General features: G+C 46.3%; 1 protein-coding gene across 1 annotated transcript in view; it reads right to left on the minus strand.

Annotated features, from left to right (window-relative positions):
* Positions 1-160: 160 nt before the first annotated feature.
* Tshz2 (teashirt zinc finger homeobox 2) overlaps positions 161-21,275 on the minus strand; it is a 272,987-nt gene continuing 251,872 nt past the window's right edge. The window contains exon 2 of the mRNA XM_023720779.1: positions 161-5,151. Coding sequence (XP_023576547.1) covers positions 2,081-5,151 — 3,071 coding nt within the window. The 3' untranslated portion in view covers positions 161-2,080. The remainder of the gene's footprint in view (positions 5,152-21,275) is intronic.

The following is a 21,275-nucleotide window of genomic DNA, read 5'->3' on the forward strand; positions in this document are numbered from 1 at the left end:
ATATTCACTCGGTAGAAATGCAGAGAGGTGTGAAAATAGTTATCTTACCTGTGAATTTAACAAATTTGTGGTGCATGTTTGCCCAAATTACCGGTTTGCCTTCACCTCCTAGAACAGATATCATGTTTTGGATTTTGATTGAGGGTGGATGCAAGCTTTCTCTTTCCTCTGTCTCCCTATTTATATAATGCAGTTAAAAAAAATGATTACAAACCTAACAGGTGGAAAATTGGTCTTTATTGTAGCACAAAATAAACATTGCCTAGTTGTCTTTTGTGCCATGGTTGGGATGCACCACTACTGGATTTGAAACATCATCTTTTTTGACGTATTATGTTTATGTCCACCCCCTTTTTTTTTTTTTAAAAAAAGAAAAGCACTCGAAAAGCATAATAGCAAGTTACATAAAATTTAAAATATTCGACAGCAAATAAATAGACTGTTGCAGGGCTCCCATGTGGATTCAATAGATGCTTTTCAGTTTTTCTCTCAGTGGGGTGAGCTGAACAAATCATGCTGAAAACCAAGAGATGAACCTGCCAGTGACATTTAATTCTTATGATAAAGACATGCAAGCAAAGAAATAGGATTTTCACTTGGGTCCAAACCAGAAGTCTAGGTCTCACTAAGGAAAGAGTTCCAGATCAGATATTTCAACCTTTCATTTCACTTTGGTCATTCTCATACTCAGAGAAAAAAAATCTCTCCACCTCTGTGATGTGAGCCCAGAGCCATACAAATACCCCTCTCTACCTGGAACTCACCTCATGCCCAGTCCTTATAAGCAAAGGCATAGACACTAGGGTGTCACAGCTTATCTGTTAAGCGGTCACTAGCTGTCTCTATCTTATTGTGAATTAATCCAGAGCAAATATATACTGCAGAATGGCATAACCTGGACTGGTATGTCCAACAGATTTAGTTCGTGTTGGGTCCTCAAGGTTCAGTAGGGCCCTGGACGAAGGATAACTTGACTATATGTGACGCTTCTGGGGGCATCATGCTGGAGGGAAGAGAAAAAGAGGTAGAGGAAGTACAAACAAAGGAGATGAGGATACTTGTTAGGATCCATCCTTCCTTACGCTCAGCATTTGAGAGCAGCTTGTGTTTCTAATCTGCCAAGATATTTGACCTTGATCTCTGACCTTTTATCTGGAGTTGACGTAGTTGGGCATCAGTGACTATACCAGGCATGAACTTCCGTGATACGTGATGCAAATTATCTTAACGCAATGGGCCCCGTGTGCTTTGTGCACAGGTATGCAGAAAGCCATTTGTTTCTTAATGTGAAGTAAGACCTCAGAGACATCCTTTGCATCTACTTTTGCCAAAGGTGGACTCTGATAGTAGTCTGCCCTAAAGAAAACAAAAGATGTGAGAAGAACATAGTCTTCTCTCTCTCATTTTTAATGATCGGTTGAGAAGAATATTCCTCTATCATCTCCTTAAGGACGCATGCTGTTATATAGGAAAATTGATGTAGGAAATAAAGGGAAGGAAGTGGAAGGTAGCACTTGCTAAAAAGTAAGCTGCAAAAAGCACTAATTACATGTAAAAATAGTAAAGACAGCTTTGAGCTATTTACGAGCTGATTAAGACAGCTCTGTCTAGTGACTGCCCTTAGCAACTCTCCCATCTTTGTTCTCTTGCTCTCCTTTGTAGCACTCTGTAAGTTGTTAGCACAGCTAAGGGGTGGTGGGGTGGAGAAACAGAATGCAGAAAGCAGCTAGCGCTTATTCATTGCTATGAAGGGGCAGCCTTGGCTGGACCCTGGAGGTTGGGTCTTGGGTATTAAGGGGCTCGGGTACCATGAAGGCCTAGAAGCCGCATCATCTGTGGACTTCGTCTCTCTAAACCCATCTTACTCTAGTTCCCCACTCTACACTGGAGGACTTAAGAGAAAGGTTAGCCTTATTTAGCATGTTCTGGTCTTTCATAAAAATAAGTCTACGGCAGCAAGCTACTGTCCTGCTTGGCCTTGGGAGATGCCAGCTGCCTCTAGGCAGACGCATCTCCTTTCAGCGAGCTCCTCACGAGGCTGCTGCGGCCATCGCCTGGGAGCAAACCCATACCTGCGGAGCTATTCTTCATCCAGGTCTGCTACAAACTGTGAGTGGTGTTCGGGTGACTTGCTGTGCGTTTTGCTTAGGTGGAGTTTGACCGCGTGTTTGCTCACAAAAGTCCGACAGCACAACTTACACTTGAATTTAGAGTCTGTGTCCTCTTCGCCAGCTATGGTTTCCGGAGATCTCTGAGCCGACGACACCCGGGAGATCTCTTGCTCCACCTTGCTTGGCTGGTCCACGGCCATGCGGGTCATGTCCTTCATTTGGAAACCCAGGTGAGACTCTAAGTGACTGATGTAGGTGGGAGGGGTTCTGAATTGGGATGCGCAGTCACTGCAGTAGAAGATGGGGTGTCCCTTGTCCATGTTTTTCAGAAATTTTGTCCCACCTGTTTTCCTAAGCTGGTACTTGACATTCGCCAGCCAGTGACTGATTGTGGTCATGGAGAGTCCTGTAAACTTGGAGATTTGCATGCGCTCTTGTGGGCCCAGGTCGGACAGCAGGTATTTGCCCTCAGATGTCTGGAAGAGGCTCGAGGCAAACTGGGCTTGCAGAATCAGGAGGTGCTGGGGGTTCCAGTTGGATTGCCGGCCTTTCCTTTTATGCAAAGTGGAGACCTCGCTGGAGACATCCTCGAAGCGCCTGACATCCATCTCGAGCTTCATAGGAGGAACCCTGGAGGAAGCGGCAGGCTTGGGGGTGGTCGCTTTTGGGAGGACCTTGACCATGTCGGCAATGTCAGACAGAGCGTGCTTCTGAGGTGGGGATGTGCAGGATTGTGCTTGCGAGGACTCGGCTTTCTTGCTTTTGGACTTGGTCAGGTCGATGGGTTGGTCATTGTTCTCAAACAGGTAGCGTCTGGACACACTGGCCGGCCTCGAGGAGGCAGGACTCAGGACTGGCTTGTCCATGATGCTGAGGTTGGACTTGTGAAACATGGAAATTGTGCTTGAGCTCGGGCTGGAGCTAGATGGGGAGCGCAAGGGCTCTGTGGCCTTGCCCAGGTGATTGTTCAAGACGGACTGCAGGGCGCTGAGAGGGTTGACGCACGGCAGGGCCGGAGCGTGGTTGGCAAGGGCACAACCATTACTAAGAGAAGACACAGGCTCTAAGGATGGTGGCTTCTCTTTCTCACTACTTTCTTTCATCAGTTTGTCCTCTTCTTTCAGGGTACATGGCTCTGCCTTTTTGGGTTCTGAGGGTGGTTCGCTTTTGGAGAAAGAGTCCCCCTCACTGTAGCCGAACGAGGATGCCTCTTCACGAGGACTCTCTCTCCCACACTCCTTCACCACCTCGTCTTTGTCTTCGGACTCCTTCTTCACTTGAGTGTAGGGGGCCAGGTTTGTGGGCACAGACACGAGAGGCATCACTTTCCACTTTGGTGCAATGGGCCTTAACTTGTTGGTGAGGTTGGGCCGAATCTGCAGGACCTGGGATCCCATGGGCAAGGGCGGCTTGGTGCCCTCTGACAGCTGGTAGGCCGCGTGGATGCTTGGGTAGGCGCTCCAACTGGGAGCACCATTCTGGGCTTTGTTGATGGCTGTGGTCACAGTATTTTCAAGTGACTTCAGAATGTCCCCTCCACCCTTTGAGCCATCCTCTAAATCCTCCTCCCTTAGATACTGGTATTTGATGGTAGGATCTAAAGGTTTTTGTAGAGGATCTTCATATTCCTCGCTCTTCACGACTTTCTCTTCATTGTTGGTTTCCTCTGGCTTTTCTTTTTTATTCTCTTTCTTTAACTCAGTGGTAGAGGCTGTGCTGTCAGACGTCGAATTACTCGATGGCTTGGGAGCCAGAGAATCACTGTTCGGGGTCTCCGACAGCGTCTGCATTTTCTCCACTGCCAGTGGGTCTAACACCAGCTGCTTCCCCTTCTTGGAGGCAGAGCTGGTGACCTTCAGAAAGTGGCCCGTCACCATCATGTGGGTGGTGAGCTGCTGCAGGGTGTCATGTGAGCTTCCGCACTCCATGCACTTCAAGATCTGGGACTTGCAGGCCTCGAACTGCCAGGTGTAGCTGGCACCGTTCTGGTAGCCATAGCGGTTATTGGAGGACAACTGCAAGTTGGCGTTCTTCTGAGAAGAAAACGAATCCGCAAAGGATCCGGTGGTTGAATCTGGGGAACAAGGCCGATTGACGTCAAAAACACGCTTCTTCGCCGGAGTGACCATTTTCGACGAAATGGTTGGTACTGGCTCCTTCAAAGGCACTTTTTGGTAATGCTTTGTTTTTATCATATGAACGCTCAAATCTTGGAGAGAGTCGAAGGAGTCCCCGCAGAACATACATTTCAGGACCTTCTGAGCATCCTCCTTGTCCATATCTTGGAAAGCCCTTTTCCGGGGCTTTGAATAACTCGTGGGTCTTAGCTTGTCCTTTTTGCGGTTGTCGTCTTGATAGTGGCCCGTTTCATTCATGTGCACAGTCAGCTCGACCAGGGTGTCATAGGCAGCGCTGCACTGCCGGCAGCGGAACCTGCTGGCCCCGGTGAACACGCTGCCACACATCTTGCTGCTCTGCCGGTACAGCTGCACCGAGCTGAAGAGGCTGGGCTTAGAGACGGATCTGGAAGGCAAGTTCTGCTGCAGGCTTTTGGAGAGCGCGTCCTGGTGCCAGTCAAAGTCGCCCTTGTTGCTGCTGCCCCGCGTGTCGCAGTTCCGCCTCTCGCTACTGGACAGCTTGAAGCCAAGACCCAGGCCTGACCAGTAGGAATCAGACAGGATGTTGGCGTAGACCGCGGTCATTTTATCCATGCAATTGTGCGCTTCGTGCGGCGGAAGCTTGGGGTGCGCGTTCGCCTTCTTGTCCTGGGCATCCCGGCCACAGACGCTCTTGATGTCCGACACCTGGTCGCTGGCATCACTCAGGAGAGACTCGTTCTCAGCGTCCTGGTTGGACAGGTGACTTCCTGGAGAGTTCTGGCAGCTGAAGTAGCCTTTCTGCTCGGGGCCTGTCTCTAGCTCCTCATCTGTCCCCGTGTCATTGCTGCCCTGCGGCTGAGCCACTGAGCTGCTGTCCTCCTCCTCCTCCTCTTCTTCTTTTATGTCCTCCTCTTCCTTCAGCTGTTCCTCCTGGGCGTAGCCTGCAAGAGAAGGAGGAGAGATGAGATAATGCCAGTGCATGCACTTTCCTTCCCAGGGCGCCCACAGAGGCTAAGTTTCCCTGCTCAACTGACTAGCAGTCAGATCTACACATTTATGAAGCTCAAGACAAGGAAGCAGGGGGCGGGGGAGATAGTTCAGTGGAATAAGTGCTTGCCTGGCAAGTTCAAGGTCCTGAGTTTGATCCCTGGTACCATCAAAAACAAAACAAAACCAAAAACCAAACCAAACAAAACAAAAACACATGGAAATGAAGAAACCAAGTGAAGTCTTTTGCCATTTACTGCTTTTAAAAAAAATTGGCAGGTGTCACAATCTTCTCCAAATGACTAGCATCCCAAGTTAATAATTTTTTGTTAAACAAATATCACTCCCTAATGATTCCTACACTGGGACAGTTGCTGAATTCATATATAGCTTTCAGGAGTCTCAGTTGCAACTCAAACCCTACGAAAGTAAAATAGGTCATGATACGGGTTCATATGAAAGCCCAGCTTTGGCCCTTGGCATCACAAGGGTGGATTTTTCCAAAATGCTCAGACACATTGCTGTGTACTCATGTCTATGTATTGGATTTTGAGTACGAAAAAGAAATTAGGGCGCATGGTCCATATATTTTGCTAGGCAGTGTCCTTTCATTACAACATCTTTATTTGTAGAGAGTTGCACCGCAGGAAGAGAGATTATGGAGTACGCAAATAAAATCTTCTACCAATAGCCAAAAAATTATGTCCAGTCAGGAAATATAATGATTTTAAAATAATCACAAATGGTGTTAGAATGGGACATTTGGGGACTGCCCTATTATTCTCAAAGAGGTTTATGAAGATCTTTTCAGACAAGGCTGAAAATGCCCTTTCAATCTTGTTCTTGTAATTTCAAATGTGTTGTGATTTGTGGGGTGCTGTCATGAGGTGTCAATTATACATTTGATTTGTAGATGCAAAATGATATTGGGAATGCACGCTTTCTCTTTTCTGAAAGGATTTAGGACTAGTAATTGCGTAGGGAAGATGAAGACATGGGAGAGAGAGAATGTGTGTGTAAAGGGAATTAACGGGCAAATATCCATCAGTGGAGATGGGGAACGTGGCTGTTTATGCCATGGGTTTATTTTCTCCACCTGGCCTTTTGGACCATGTGAACAACAGCAGGGGAGACTGAGCCTTGGATGTGCACAAGTTGTGTGATCTCACTGCAGTATTTTCTTTGCATGCTTGGATTTTTCTTTTGGCAATGGGTAGCTCATTGGAAAAAGCCCTAGAGCAGGTGGTGGCATTTCTGTCCACCAAAGGTGAAGTCTGGAAATGGAGCTGTCCTCCATGGAGGCAGGCAGAGAGAGTCTGAAGAGAAGGGGTTGGGCAGGAAGAGGGTGGGTGGCGGGAGCGATGAGGACGGACAAGGCAACTGCAGAATTACTAATTCCTGGGAAGCAAGCCAGCTGCTGCAAACACGTTCTCTCCCTTTCATCTTAATAGCCCCACGATGTAGGTACTGCTGTTATCATATAGGTGCGGAGGCTGAAAGGATCACACGGGTTCCCACAGCTAGGACTGTAAGACCACACCCGGAACCTAAGTCTGTGTGATGAGCCAATCCTGTCTTTCCGAGTAGGTCCACTCTGTCTCTGTCACTAGCCCAATGAATAAGAAAAGTTTACTGGGACCTAAAGGTGAAAGGTTAAGCAGTGAAATTCAATCGAAATGTCACTAACTAGATAACCACCCCGGAAAGGAGAATTGTGGGAACACAGGAGACAAGAGCCCATGAATTCATGACACAATAAAACAAGATGAAACATAGAAACTCAGGGTAGCAGAGAGCTTTATGGTTGTGTTTGTTACTTTATTGTTATTGGTGGTGTTTTTGCTGTTCCGTCCACTTGAGAAGTGGATTTTTTTATTAAGTTGGCATTGGCAGGTTCCACAAATTGACTTGGAGAAACAGAATTACTTACGCAGGTCAAAGAGCCATTAAACAGTGGTCACTATCTGCAAGGAAACTAGTGGAAGGACGCTGAAGGACCAAAGCACACTCTCCTGCATTCTTAAGACCTTCTCTTTCCCTAACTTACGTGTTGGCGAAGCAGTTACACCGTTAAGCTCACACAGAAAGCTCCTGTAATAAAATCAACAAGTGAGTAGTTACTGAGCCAAGTAAGGGGCTTCCAGAATCAGGTGACTTTTATTCGTCAAGCAAGTCATTTTGAGGACAACGTGAGGCAAATTTTAATCAGCTAGGGCACCATTGAAAAATGAGAGCTTTTCAGTGGTGATAGATACTGCAGAAACAGGCATTAGGCAGAACTATTCCAGGTGAAGAGACAAAATCATCATAATTATGGGCAATGTGATCACGGCAACAAAGTGTGTGCAAGCATGCATGCGCACACAAGTGCTCATGAGTATGTCTGTACACACACACACACACACACACACACACACACACACAACCAGTGAAGAAATCTGGGGGAGTGAAGTGCACTTTCTATCACTGGTTAAAGGTATTGCTGGGTATTATTCACTAGCTTAGTGCCTGGCACGGTGCCTGGTACTCACTAGGAAGTTGGTGGGAGGTGATTTGTGTTTCATATTGTGTGCTGATGAAGTATATATGTAAATCCCCTCTGCACACGTACACACAAAGATATGGGTACACACACACACACACAATGTGCACAGCCAATCTTGTCATCTTCAAACCACAAGAGGAGAAGTGCTGTTTTTTTTGTTGTTTTTTGTTTCTGCTGACATTTGGAAGCTGAGCTTTCCAGACCAGCTCAACCTCACAATCTACTTTGTCCTTCTAAATGGATTCCCCAGAAGGAAAGTCAGAGACAGTGCACGCCTCCCCCATGATACAGATAAAATTTTCTGCTTAATTAGGCATTGACATGTTTACTATAACCTTTACAGAAGAGTAGCTCGTGCTGAGAGACCCTTTTTGTCTGTTTTCTTCGGCAGAACAGACGAAATCTCATGCACCCGATAAGGTAACGCATTGAAAAGCTTCATAAAAAAGTGCCAAAGCCTCTGTCAAAATGTATGTATTTGAACAATGGCTGAGGGTTCCAAGGAGGTCTAAAAACCACATTTTAATATTATGCATTTGAAACTGTTCGCTTGACTTAAGTGGTGCTGCTTGCCACCAGCAATTGAGGTGGGGTAGGGTGGGGGGGGGAGAGAGAGAGAGAGAGAGAGAGAGACAGACAGACAGACAGACAGTGTGAGGCAGCCATAATATGGGTGATCGGGGTGAATAATGAGTATCTGTCTTGCTCACTATCAACGATTTGTTTAATAAGCGTGCATCACGGGTAAATCTTGGTGGAACTGGATGAGCGGCAAGTTTATTCTTACGAATCCTCATTTAACAAAAGAAAACAAGCACCGTGACGCCGAGGTGTGGTAGGAGAGGGCTGTGCTCTCTACTGACTTTTTGCCAATTTTGGTTGGAAGATCAAACTTTTGCCGTGGTGGCAAATGTCCCTTTTTCTAACCCTCATTCTGGTTGCCTCCCTCACTGTGCTTGGATTTGGTCACTGGGAACTTCTGCGTTCCTGACACACTTGACTCGAGAGCAGATTCCTGTCTGTTGTTTGTCTTACTGATGGGCTCAGAAGGCTATTTGTCTTCTCTTCTACTGCATGGCCCCGCTCAGCCTCTGCTGCCTTGGGTGGCTCGATGGTCTTCCTACGTCGGCTCAGTACACGCTGTGTGAGAGCCTCCTATACAGGACGGGCAGGTCATGATTTCTCTTCCTAGAAGCTCCTTCCTCCACATATTCCAGTCTCAGCAGTGGCCTTTTTAATTTTTTTGTATTTTAGGGAAGGGTCCACAGGGCCTATAGGGTCTCACTGTGTAGATCGGACTTATAGTGATCCTCCTGTTTGTTTGCAGCCTCCCAAGAGCCCTAACTCTAACCCATCTGGTTTTTTCCTTTTTAGGTGCTGGGGATCTAACTCAGGATCTTATGCTTGCCCCGCAGATGCTTATGACATCAGAAGCGGCCTTTACTCAGAGGGCTTTCCCTGACCAATGTCTCGCCTCTGCATAGCATGCCCCAACACATCATCCTACACACTGAGCACTTCTGGCACCTGACAATGATCCTATTTGCTTGCTTATTAATTGGTTGTCTCCTCCCACTGAGTGTGAAATTAAAATGTCCCTATAGAGCAGAGACGTCACTTCTCCCAGCACCCAAGTCACACATCGGCACACACGATTACGTCCAGCCCCCAAGTGATTCAAATGAATGGATGAATGAATGTAAATACAGGTTATGGAATGAAAGAGGATTATTTCTGCTCTTCAGAGGTGCAACTTGTACCTGATGGGTAAAGATATCCCATGTACACTCCTGTATCCTGTACATGATGTGGGAATTATAACACTCCTTAGCAGCTTCACTCAACGGTAAACCCAGAACACCTCCACAAGTCACCCTTTCAGATGAGACAAGCCACCAGCGTCCTTGTTGCTCACCTCTCTGGGCCGTGGAATGACACTTGGGAATAGGAGAACTACAAATCAGCACTGAGCCTGCAAGTGTCAGAATTGATGCTTTAAAAATGGACAGGCTTTGCTTTGCACATGGGATCCTCGGAATCGTGGGTTGGGTGTGCCCATCACAGATAGAGGTAAATCCCATGAACTACATTGTGATACGTGTTACACAAATAGTGGGGTGTTTCCTGAATTCTTCATTTGAAAAAGGAGAAATGTCACTGAAGAAATATTTCTGCTGCAAACTTTTTATTCTCTTAGTATGCATGTATCAATCAGAAATAAATCTAATTTTAGAATTTTCCTCTTAAATTAAAGGTTTAACAATAAAAAACAAAAGTATTATTTTTTTAGTGACCTGGCCAATTTTTTCAAAAACCTCTCATCAGAACGATTTAAAGGAAATTGTGCAAAATAATTCATGTATAGCCTTATGTTACGTATCATATTTCTGCTAGCATACAGTTTTGGGTTTTTTTTCTGTTGCCTTGAAAATCCATAATCGAGTATTTACTGTGGAAACACTGACAGAGTTTTAAATGGCAGCAGAGGTGGAGCAGCTATAACCCAAGAACAATTTAAAACTCAAGGAGGCTGGTTTTCAAAAATAAAACTAAATTCAACCAAGATCTCATTTAACAACAGATCCGATGGCAACAGGATCATTTTCGCCAGCTGACTCCCTAAATGACAGTTTAAAGTCACAAGAAGACTGGTGTGGAAGGCAGATCTGAATGAGGGGCGGGGAAGACTTCCTGACGTCACCCACTAGGCATGCCACGGGGTGCCACAGGGCAAAGCCCTCCTTCCGGTCATGGTCTGGATGTTTTGGTAACTGTGTTCTAAGAGTCTGCTCCCATGTACATTGTTGTGAGCATTAATTGGCACCTTTGTTGTCAGCTCGAGTAGAGGACTTAGTGTTCAAGGCAATTGAGCTGCTTTTCAGTGATGGCCGGGCCCACAGCGATGGCCCTGGAGGCAGAGGAGAAGAATATTTTTGCTTTATTCCTGTATTTTGCTTTGGGGCAGAGCGGGAATGGAGAACTGAAGGGACCCCTGGTACTACTGTGCCACAGGCCAAAGTTCGGCCCCTCGGCAGTCTGGAGAAGCTACCCAAGTCCATGCCCATTTCCAAATGGGAAAATTTCCAACAGCAACAGCATAACTCAAGGTATGTGGATATTCACTCCTGCCACACTACCTGGAGCTCACGAATGTAAGTGTGATGCTACACTCTGATCCGGAGTGGGGGAAATGTTCCCCCCTCGATCTATCAGAAAAAAAATAAGAACTCTATCTAAGGGAACATTGAAAACAGAGTGGCACAATAACAAGGAGCCCAGCCTGACACCCAAAATGCCCTGGAAACAGATGAAGAACAAAGCAGTATCATTCTGCTTCTGAAACCTATTCAGCTAATCGGAGTACTTCACACGAAGGATGGATGGACATGGGGTGGGGTCTTATGAAAGGAATCTCTATTGTATTGATGTACTTTGGTTGTTGGCACTTTCTAGGGCTGCTATCCTGGTCTTCAAGGACATGGGTCTGTGCTTTCTCCATGTCCCTGCCAACTGCACAAGAAGACTAAAGTTAAATCAGGAGAAATCACTGTTTGATCCACCCTTTGTGGTCTATCTGTTCATCATTTTAGTCAAGAAATACTCAGTTTTCAGTGATTGCAGCCAAGATGCTTTAGTCAGAGATCATGGAGGCTCCTGTCACAGCAGTTCTCTAAAGACCAAGGAGAGGACAGAGATGAGTTGCAGGTTGGGCACGAGGCTGGGGAGAGAGGGAGCGTGAACAAGCCACATGTTCTCAAAGGAAGGGAGGAATGAAAGAAGGTAACTGAAGTGGACTACACAGGCCAGCTTAGAGTAAAACCACCTTCAAAGACAAGTAGCAACAGATACTCAGCTACACAGAGAGACACTCCAAAGCTGTGGGTGCTTGGGGGGTTTGTGCCACATTGGAAAAATACAACTGATTCTCAAGGAATTCTCACGGGCTCTAAGGTTGCCAGATATTTTGTTTGAACAAACTATATAGGTGAATTCAAGTGTGCTGGGGACCCAAACATTAGACCCCAGAGATCTGGGGACAGCATGGTAGAAGTTCTGGCATGTTGTTATGGTTCTTTTCTATACCAGCTCTTTGAACTCCAGTTTCCTTATCTGTTTATCTTATACGGCAGCGATCACCCCCAGCCTGCCTGCCTCACCATGATAAAACGTTCCTCAAGTCCTCCCTCCTCAAAGTATGGCACTTGGCCCTCCAGTAGCAGTGTCAGGGAGCAAAGTAGTCTCAGCACAGCTAAACTTAGAGGGTAGGGAAAGTCAAACAAGATGTGTAGAGGTTTCATTAGTAGAGAGATATTGAGTTATCTACTGCTCTATGCCTTTGTTTGTACATTATATGCGGGAACCAGCTTTGTGCAATGCCTAAACACCTGTGGCGGAGAGAACTGAACCTCGTTTTTCTCAGGAATCACAGAGCAAAAGAGGAGTAAGCCGACGATTCCAGAACTGATCAGGTAGTGAGTATGTAAGACCGCCCCGCAGGCAGACCTTATCTCAGATCTGCCCCTTACTGCTTCGTGTGATCTTGGGAAACTTTGTGAAACTTTCAAAATGAGACCATTCTCATCCACAAAATGGGAATAATAACAATAGCGTCTCCTTTGAGGGTCGTTATGAGTGTCAGACACTGAAGCTAGAAGACCACCTCCTGACTTTCCAGGCCCACATCCGAGGACCTTGGGCACACTGCGTGTCCACCCTAAGCTTCAACCTGAGGCTGCAGATGGAGACCAACAGTTGACCTCAGCATTCCTTGTTACTCTTAAATCTTACTCCGAGCCAACAGCTTCTAGAAAGATATTTGCATTGGATATGAATTGGAAAGAAAGAAGTGTCATGCATGAGGAAAGAGCTCCCTCCACTTGGGGGCTAGTTATTTAATATTAAATCATTTGTACCAGAGCCAGTGGTATATTTGCTGCGAACTTCTGTAGAAGTGATGTGCAAACATCAAATTGCAACTTATTAGGTCATTACCCATAATGATAATGTGTGCAATCCTCAGGAAATAAAGAAAACCACTATCTGAGAGAAAAAGGTCTTTGTTTGAGGCCCCGGGCTTTGCACTGAGAGAGATGACTAATGTTTAAAGCAGAAGGTCTCCAAGAAAAATGCTTTATATTCAGCCACCTAGAATTTCAGTCCAGCATGTATTATTACTGGGACATGTCTTGGTGACAATTTAAAAAAGCAAGAGTGAGAAAATATTCATGGCGAAGGGTGAGAAAGGGGCCACTTCATAAGCTTTCTGGTAGCTTCTGTTTAGAAATCGTTATCCTTATATTATTCTCATACCGAGAGAGCCATAAATCAAGAACGGAAGGGAAAAGTGAAATGAAATAGGAACAAAGAAACTGCACTATAGGCCGGAGACTTTCTTATCAACTTAAATTTTCTTAGGCTGTGCCTTTTCAAATGGTAACAACTATCTTCAGCAAAATACGCACACTTATTTTCTGTACATTTTCCACATAAGGATATATAAACACACACACACACACACACACACACACACACACACACACACACACACACAGAGTTCTTTCCAGTACTGAAAAGTTTCTATATTTTGCAATATAGAAGGGACAATGAATCACTGCCCAGGATGACTTTCAGAACATAGAGCTGATACACAATCTGTACTTTTTCAGGCATATATTTCAGGTTTACTTGCAAAAAACATTGTTAGTGCAGCTGTCCCGCAGAGCTAGAAGGTGATCTTGTTTCCTTCGTGCCTGGCTTGAAGTCAAACATCTTTTCTGTCTTTCTTTTTTTGGCAAATGCTGCTTCTTTCTCCGAAATACTTCATACAGATAATGGATAATGACCGCTTCTCATTGCCTTTTCTAGAAAATGTCTAACTGCATTAGCCAAGAACGGACAAAATTTAACCTGCTTTTTTCTGCTAAGTTCATGACTGTGACCGCTTCCTATTATGAAAGGAAGAAAGGAGTAAAGGAAGGAAGGAAAGAAAGAAGGAAGAAAGGAAGGAAGAAAGAAAAGAGCCCGGAGCCTTCTCAGTGCTAATTTGACACTGTCAGAAAGCAGTCTGTGCTTGCTTTTTGGGTGAAAAGTTTTTGCTGTCTTCATCATCACAGACTCCTACAGCATGAAGATCTCCCATGGCCTAAGGTCAGCTCCCCAGACAAGAAGGGGGTTCTGACCTGCATATTCTGCAACCCTGCTGTGTGGCTTTGCTGCTGGCCCTCCTACCTCTTCTTCAAGCGGGATCCTCTGCTGCCACGACTGGTGTGCCCAGCCCTCAGGAGGCCCATTGTACACAGTCCTTTCTTCTCCTCCCACTCCGACACTCAGCCGCATTTTCCACCACAGTGCTCTAAGATCAACCTGTGTACGAGGGAGGACTTCTCCTACAGTTCCAGGCCTCACCCTACCTTCTCACCCCCTTTTCCAGCACTCTAGCTAAGTGGCTGCTTGGCGTCTAATCAAACACCAGCAGTGATGGGAGCTCCCAGGCTGAAGCCACTTGCTTCCTATGGCACCAAACACAAATACACTTCTACAGGGGCTGTGGAGATAGCTCAGTGGTCTAAGTGCCTGCTTGGCAAGCACAAGGACCTGCGTTCAATCCCCTGTACTGCATGCTGTGTCAACCCACTGTGTGCCTGGGGCACACAGTACTGGCCCCTGAGACCAGGCATGGTGGCACACTTCTGTATTCCCTGTGCTGGGGAGGCTGCAACAGGAAGATCACTGCGAGTCAGACCTGCAGAGTGAGGCCCTGTACCTAATACATAAATTTAAATCAAAAATTAAAAAAACAAACAATTAAAACCAATAGACTTCTGTGGAGACTGAATTGATGTGTAAGAGCTGATGGTCTGATTTCTTGCCATATAGTGCATTATTTGATCTTCTCAGTAGCAGGTATTCTAATTTCCTTCTGGAAGGATGAAAAAATTGAGTTGCGGATGGTGTTAGCTACACCTGTTACATAGCTGAACGAGGACTTGAATGTGCACCTCTTGGGTCCTTGCTCCTCTTTGCCTTCAGTTGCTGGGATGAGTTTATTAACCAGAAGTGTCCTCTCAATTTCAATAATAAGCATAGCAACCCTGCACCCGTCATCTATCTCTGCGTCACCATCTCCTTATTGGGCCTCCTTCCCAGGGCTTGCTCTGCGCTCTGCTCCTTGATACGGCTAAGCATAGACTAAGGTCCTTGCATTACTGCCTCAGTGGCCTCTCTGGGTGCTCCAGTTCTGTGCCCACTGGGCCATCCCTGTGACAACTCGCCTGTTGCTATCCTCAGCCTGTGCCTATCATTCCCCTTTTGCTTTGCACTTAAAAGTCAAATGCTTCTGCTTTTCCCTAAACTCATCAAATTCTCTCCTTGACCTTGGGAATTCTGTCCCTCTGTCATATGTGGTTCCCCACTTTCCTGTGCCCACGCCTGCCTTATCCTTGCGGTCTCTGTCCCAGGGCTCCTCCTAGGCTATCCGGTCCCACTCGCTGCCCACACACCCACCATGGCCGGAGTTAGCTTCTATCTGTGCTCCTATTTTCTCTTTTTATGGTCCTTATCTCAGTTTCCAATGACTGTAAGCTCCAAGGCAGCAGCTCAAACCTACTGGGCTCATTGATGACTGGCCACAGCATAACTTGTTGATTCTATAGACAGATAGAATAGCGATGGGGCCAGTGAATTAGCATATAATCACATTAGTGAAGAGCGACTTTCTACTTGCTGGCTCTAGACTTGGCTCAGTGGCCTTAGTTCACCTTAGAGCTGTAGGGAATGACAAGGCGGCCTTTCCTGGTAGGGCAACCTTTGGGTGGTTCTGAGGCATCCACACCAGGCTTCGGCTACAAGGGCAGCTGGTCCCTCTGAAAGCCTGATGAGCTCATGTGCAGGCATGATGTGGACCTAAGGAGCCCTTGCTTCTGAGATCTCTTATTCTCTGCTTCTTCTTGCCTCAGACCCTACAATGTGAGTTTTGATCAGATAGAAGGAGGTAAATCAAGAACTCATCCACTGTAAAGATATAAAGATGCATCCCTTATCCCACCCCTGTACTTCTGGGTGAGTGAGTCTATTGAACTATTTTCTGGCATCTGATTTCTATAAAAGAGCACTGTACCCAGGAGCCACCAGGGCAGCCTTGTACTCTCACCTGCTGCTTCCTAACCTGGAGTGAGTTTGTTCTCCAGGGCTACATGGCGATATATGAAGACAGTTCTGGGTGTTACACATGGTGAAAGGGACATAGCTGGCATCTAGTCAGAGTGGGTTGGGGTGCACACGAGAGCCCATTTCCAAGTGTTATTTGACCCCCTAAGTCAGCTGTTTGGAACTACTGCAATGTCAAGGTCAGCTGAAGCTTTAGGAACCGAGGCTGAGAAGTGGTGCTTTCCATGTCTTCTGTAGCTGCCAGTGAAATAGGGGCTGAGTGCAAAAGGGGCTCTGTTATTCAGGCAAGCAATTATTCTACTGAGCTATCTCCCCAGCCCAAGGGCTCTGTTATTCGGGAGAGCAAGAAGAGATGGCATATGACAGCTTCAAGAATGCTGTTGCATGGGGCTGGAGAAGATGCAGCCTGCGATCAGCTCCCCTCTCTGCTGTGTCTCCTGGCTAATTCATCTCTCTCTCTAAGAACCTGAGGTAATCATAGTACCCGCCTCTAAGACTACTACAAGCATTAAGCGAGGTAACTAGACAGAGTTCAGAATGCTTGGTATAGTAAGCACTCAACATATATCTACTTTTTTCATCACAAGAACAAAAATCTAGACAATGAAGAGCAATGCCATGGAGCTGGATTTCTCAGGATTGATTTTTTTTTTTTTTTTTTTAGAACTGGGGATTGAACTCAGGCCCTTGTGCTTGCCCAGGAAGCGCTTATTCCACTGAGCCGTCTCCCCAGCCCTTTCTCAGGATTTTTAATGCTCACTTTTTCAAGTTTTTGGTGGGAAAAAATCCACTGGGCTTCTAGGATTACTCTTAATCAAATTCTCCTTCATTTATTTAAATATCCCGAACAGATTGAGTATTTTATAAGACAACAAACAAGTTAGTGAAGAAACAGATTCATGGGCCAGCCAGACAGCTCAGCAGCCTAAAGCGCCTGCTGAGGCAGCGTGTGGTGGCTGGGGTTCAATTCCTGCTGTCCTGGGGGCTCACTGAGATGGCGATTGACACTGTATGTGGTGGCACATGCCTATAATCCCAGCACTTGGGAGGCTGAGCACAGGAGAATCAGTACGAGTCTGATCTATGTAGTGAGACTCTGTAGACCCTGTACTAAAAACAGAAAAAAAGTTTTTTTTTTTAAAGAAGCAGATTCATATTTTTAAACAACTCGAGGAATGCCTCCAAATAAATCTTGACCTATTTTAGTTAATTAACTAGGTTAGCTTTCAAATGAGGCAACTTATAAAACTTCAGATCTGATCTGTGCTCAAGCCAGTACTGAACAGTGGGCTGAAGCAGTTGTTGGAAATGACCCAAATTCTAGGAGACGCAGAGGCTTCGATCACCCTGAGCCATTCTCCAGGATTTTTGGACTTTGCTTTTAAGTTAGGATTAATTTAAGAATGGTGTCATATTTAAGGCTTATTATCTTTACAGTGTTCCTATCTACAAAGGAGATGCGTGAACGTGAAGGGTTTTAGGCCACCGTGTTGGTCTTGTCCCTAACAGTCCCACATTGGTTTTCACCCCAGGAGAGGAAAGCAGGGGGACACCCATGTCTGGAATTTCACACCAGTGGAGCGCTCACAACACGCCCTTTCTCTTGTCCTTGATACACTTTCTGGACTGTACCAGATGTTCTGATATTTCACATGATCCAGGTTGTTCAGTTCTTGGTGTGCATATTCTTTTTTCGGCTGGCTCAGGCTGCCTTAAGGGCAGGTCTGGTAAGGCAAGTGGAGCTGGGGATCGAACCTCAGTATATTGCACCTGACTGTGTTTGCATAAGTAGGCACTTAAACAACTGAGCTACCCAGCAGGTCCTCTTGTGTGCATATTCTTGAAGTGTCATCATCGTACATTTCACTGGGGTCTCATGTAATGCTTCTATACATGTATGTGTCATTTAATGATCAAATCAAAGTAATTAATATCTCTATCACCTTAAAAGTGGTAGAGATTCCTCTTGTTGAAAACTTTCAAAATCCTCCCTTCTAGCAGTTTTGAAATATACACTCCATTGCTATTAACCATAGTTACTCTGCTGTGCTACACAACCCCAAAACTTTAACTTGTAACCTCGAACTTGTCCAATCTCTTCTCATCCCCTCCTCCTGCCCTAGCCTCCCCAGCCCCTGGGAATCACCATGCTACTTGCAATTTCTATGGGTTCAACTTTGTAGATTCCTCGTGTGAGTGAGAGTGTGTGGTGTTTGTCTTTATGTGTTTGGCTTACGCTTCGTAAAGCATGAGATCACGTGGGGCTGACGCAAGCACGGATGACATCATTGGGTACAGTCTGCGTAGATCTGATCTCCTGCCGGCACACTGGGAAAAAGCCAGCAGGACACAGAGCCTGGCCTGCAGGGATTTAGTTTATCAAGACTCTGGGCATCTAGCCTGTTCACGTAACAACCAAAATAACCTTTGTGCACTGTGTGCGCGCTGAAGCATCTGGCCATTTGTTTAAAGAGCAGGAAAGTGACACAAAGACACAAAGACTTCTTCTCTTTCCCCTTGTGTCCCCCTCTTTCCTGCTTTTGAAGTACAGGCACATGACACCAGCCCAGTTAACCAAACTGTTGCTCTATAGAATTTAAATTCTAACCCTTGACTCAAAGGCAAGACATGGATCCGCTTGACCACTGCATCATGAAGAAACCATCTTTTGATTTTGCTCTTTCAGTTACTGCGGAGGTACTGGCTCCTCTTTCAGTGAGTTCCTCCACCTGCGCCAACAAATCCCTTGTCTTTGACCTAGTTAGCCAAACACGGTATTGTGTCGTTCGTGCTGAAAATCTCACTGTCCGGTAGATGGTGTTGAGATCTTACTTTGGGTAAAAAGATGAATTTGTTTTAACGGGTGCAGGATGCTCTGTACTGTGTTGGAATGATACCAACTTGAATTCGTGGTGGTGCTGCCGGGCATTTAGCAGAAGGGAAGTTTAGAGGCCTACTGCTGAAAGTAGCAGAGCTTGAAGGAATGCTAGGAAGAGCACCCTACTTTTCAAATGCAAAAATTTTGCCCCCCAAAGCAGAGTCCTCCTCCCCCATCTGGATGTGTACTGAGCCTGGCAGTAGGCATTGATGTGCCTTGAAAACGCTTTTTAGAGACAGAGCGTCCCCCTGTGCCTTCAACGTACCCGTCTAGAGTAGGCTTGCAGCACTCATTGTCTATTGTGTCAATAATCTGCATATTTAAGAGTCCCTACATGCTCATTGTGACGATGGATGGGGCTGGTACAGTCTACTGGGTCAAAAATCTGCTTTAAATAGTCCATATACACAGTTGGTTGAGTAAATAACAGCATTTTCTAAAAGCCCCTAAATATATAATAACATGATAAATCGCATCAGCTCTGGAAGATGCAGCCTCGCTACTGCTGATCAGGAAAATGATGTGCGTTTTAACAAGCCACTTACAAATGATCTCATCTCTTCCAGTCACGGGAGCATTATCTTTGCCTTGGCTCTATTTTTCATTTGTGCAGGAAAGAAAACCCCAACACATGCGCATACACACTTGCGCACGCACACACACTTGCGCACGCACACACAGACCCCCAGGGGCGTCCGCAGGCGTCGGTGTCATCTTGCCCAAATCAACCGAGATGGAGCCAGTTATCCAGCACGAGAGAGGGAGCAAGGAAGGGTCAGTGCGCCACGTTCTTCCCACGTCGGCCTGTAGTTTCTGCCGTGGGTGTGATTCGGAATTTAAGCCGGGCTCTCAATACGCACTCCAAGTTCCGTTGGGATCAATGAAGAGCGTTGATTCTGAGAATTCCGTCTGACCGCATCTTCCGTGAAGACGGCTTGTTCTCCGCTTGGCCCAAGCCTGCTTGTTGCAAGTGGCTGCTGGGTGCACGGTGTTCCAATTGCGCCGCGTAGTGAGTGCCTTCTGCGTGTTGTTTTATTGGAGACTAAAGCCCTCGCATGGTCAGTGTGGTATTGTTAGCCCTGCCTGTTGGAGATGAGGGATCTTGGGCTATCGTGGTAGATTCCAGCTGGGAAGTGAACTTAGTGGACTCCCCGGGGGGGTGCCCTACCCTGCTTCAATGTTCCAGTTCCTCCGCGTGTGCAAGCAGCACGCACGATGTGTGCACACTTCCGTTACGTAACGTGTGTCTCTAGGTGCACTTTCGCTTTGCAGCAGCTCACATGAAAATGATCTAGTGGTGCTTATGGCGAAAACAAGGGGACAGCGGAATGCTTTAGAGAAGTAAGTAACTATGTTATGCATCCAGCGCATAGCCAAACAAAAACAAATAATGAAACTAGTGATTCAGTGAGAAAAAAAGAGACTCGATCAATTCATAATAAATCAAGGAACGTTTTGATGAGTGGGAGGTAGCGTCTGGTAGGAACAGAAGCGAAAGCAGTCAGGCAGGGTGGAAGGAAGCCGGGGCGGTGGAATTGTAGGTCAACGTTTGAAAAGACGGGGAGGTAAGACTGTTGAAGTAGGCTGCGGTTCGCCGGAGCTGTGAGGAGCTGATGAACTGGCCGGTGCCGCGCAGCCTCCGGCCCTCCGCTGCATGGGCGAGGTTTGCACCTGGCTGCTGCTACTCAGCGCTTCTAAACCACAATAAGCTGGGAAAAATTACCCGTGAGCCCCTGCGCCGCGCTCGTTATCGCCGGCTCGGCCAATCAGCAGCGAGTCCGTCTGGTTCCTGGGAGCGCGCGCGGTCTCAGGACCGGCTTTATTGTATCTTTTGTCCTTAAAGACCTTTTATGTTCGACTAAGTTGCAGAAAACCTGGACACCTCACCAATAAAGTATTGAATTTGAATTAATTGGTTAAGCAAACCAACCTAAAAAAAAAAAAAAAAAAAGATTGTATATCTAAATAGCTTCCCGGCGATAGCATTTGCATTTTTGTGAGCTCTGTCTCTCTGTCTCTGTCTCTGTCGGTCTGTCCGTGTCTGTCTGTCTGTCTGTCTGTCTGTCTGTCTGTCTGTCTGTCTGTCTGTCTGTCTCTCTCTCTCTCTCTCTCTTTCTCTCTCTCTCTCTCTCTCTCATTTGGGGAGATGTGAAGATCTGGCCCATTTCTTTCTTTCTTTCTTTTTTTTTTTTCCCCACGATGGGATTTTACTTATTTCTGTCTGAAAAGTTGCCGCAGGATCACAGTATGTACTTGTGGGGAACAGCACGATATTTCGGTATCCCTCAAACACGTGCCGTTTCCTGCTCTTGGGAACATTCGGTGCCCTCTCTGCTAGTTATTTCGAAAGGGAATAAGGTTTTTTTTTTTGATCTGAATGCCCTGAGGGGTGCTTTGGCTGGCTGGAGTGTTGTGGGGATCGAACTACAGCAACCTGAGGCTGACAGCTTTGTGGAAGCAGCCACTTAAACAACTGAGCTAAGGCCAGG

The sequence above is a fragment of the Octodon degus genome, unplaced genomic scaffold (assembly GCF_000260255.1).
Source record: "Octodon degus isolate 3935 unplaced genomic scaffold, OctDeg1.0 scaffold00077, whole genome shotgun sequence".
Lineage (NCBI taxonomy): Eukaryota > Metazoa > Chordata > Mammalia > Rodentia > Octodontidae > Octodon > Octodon degus.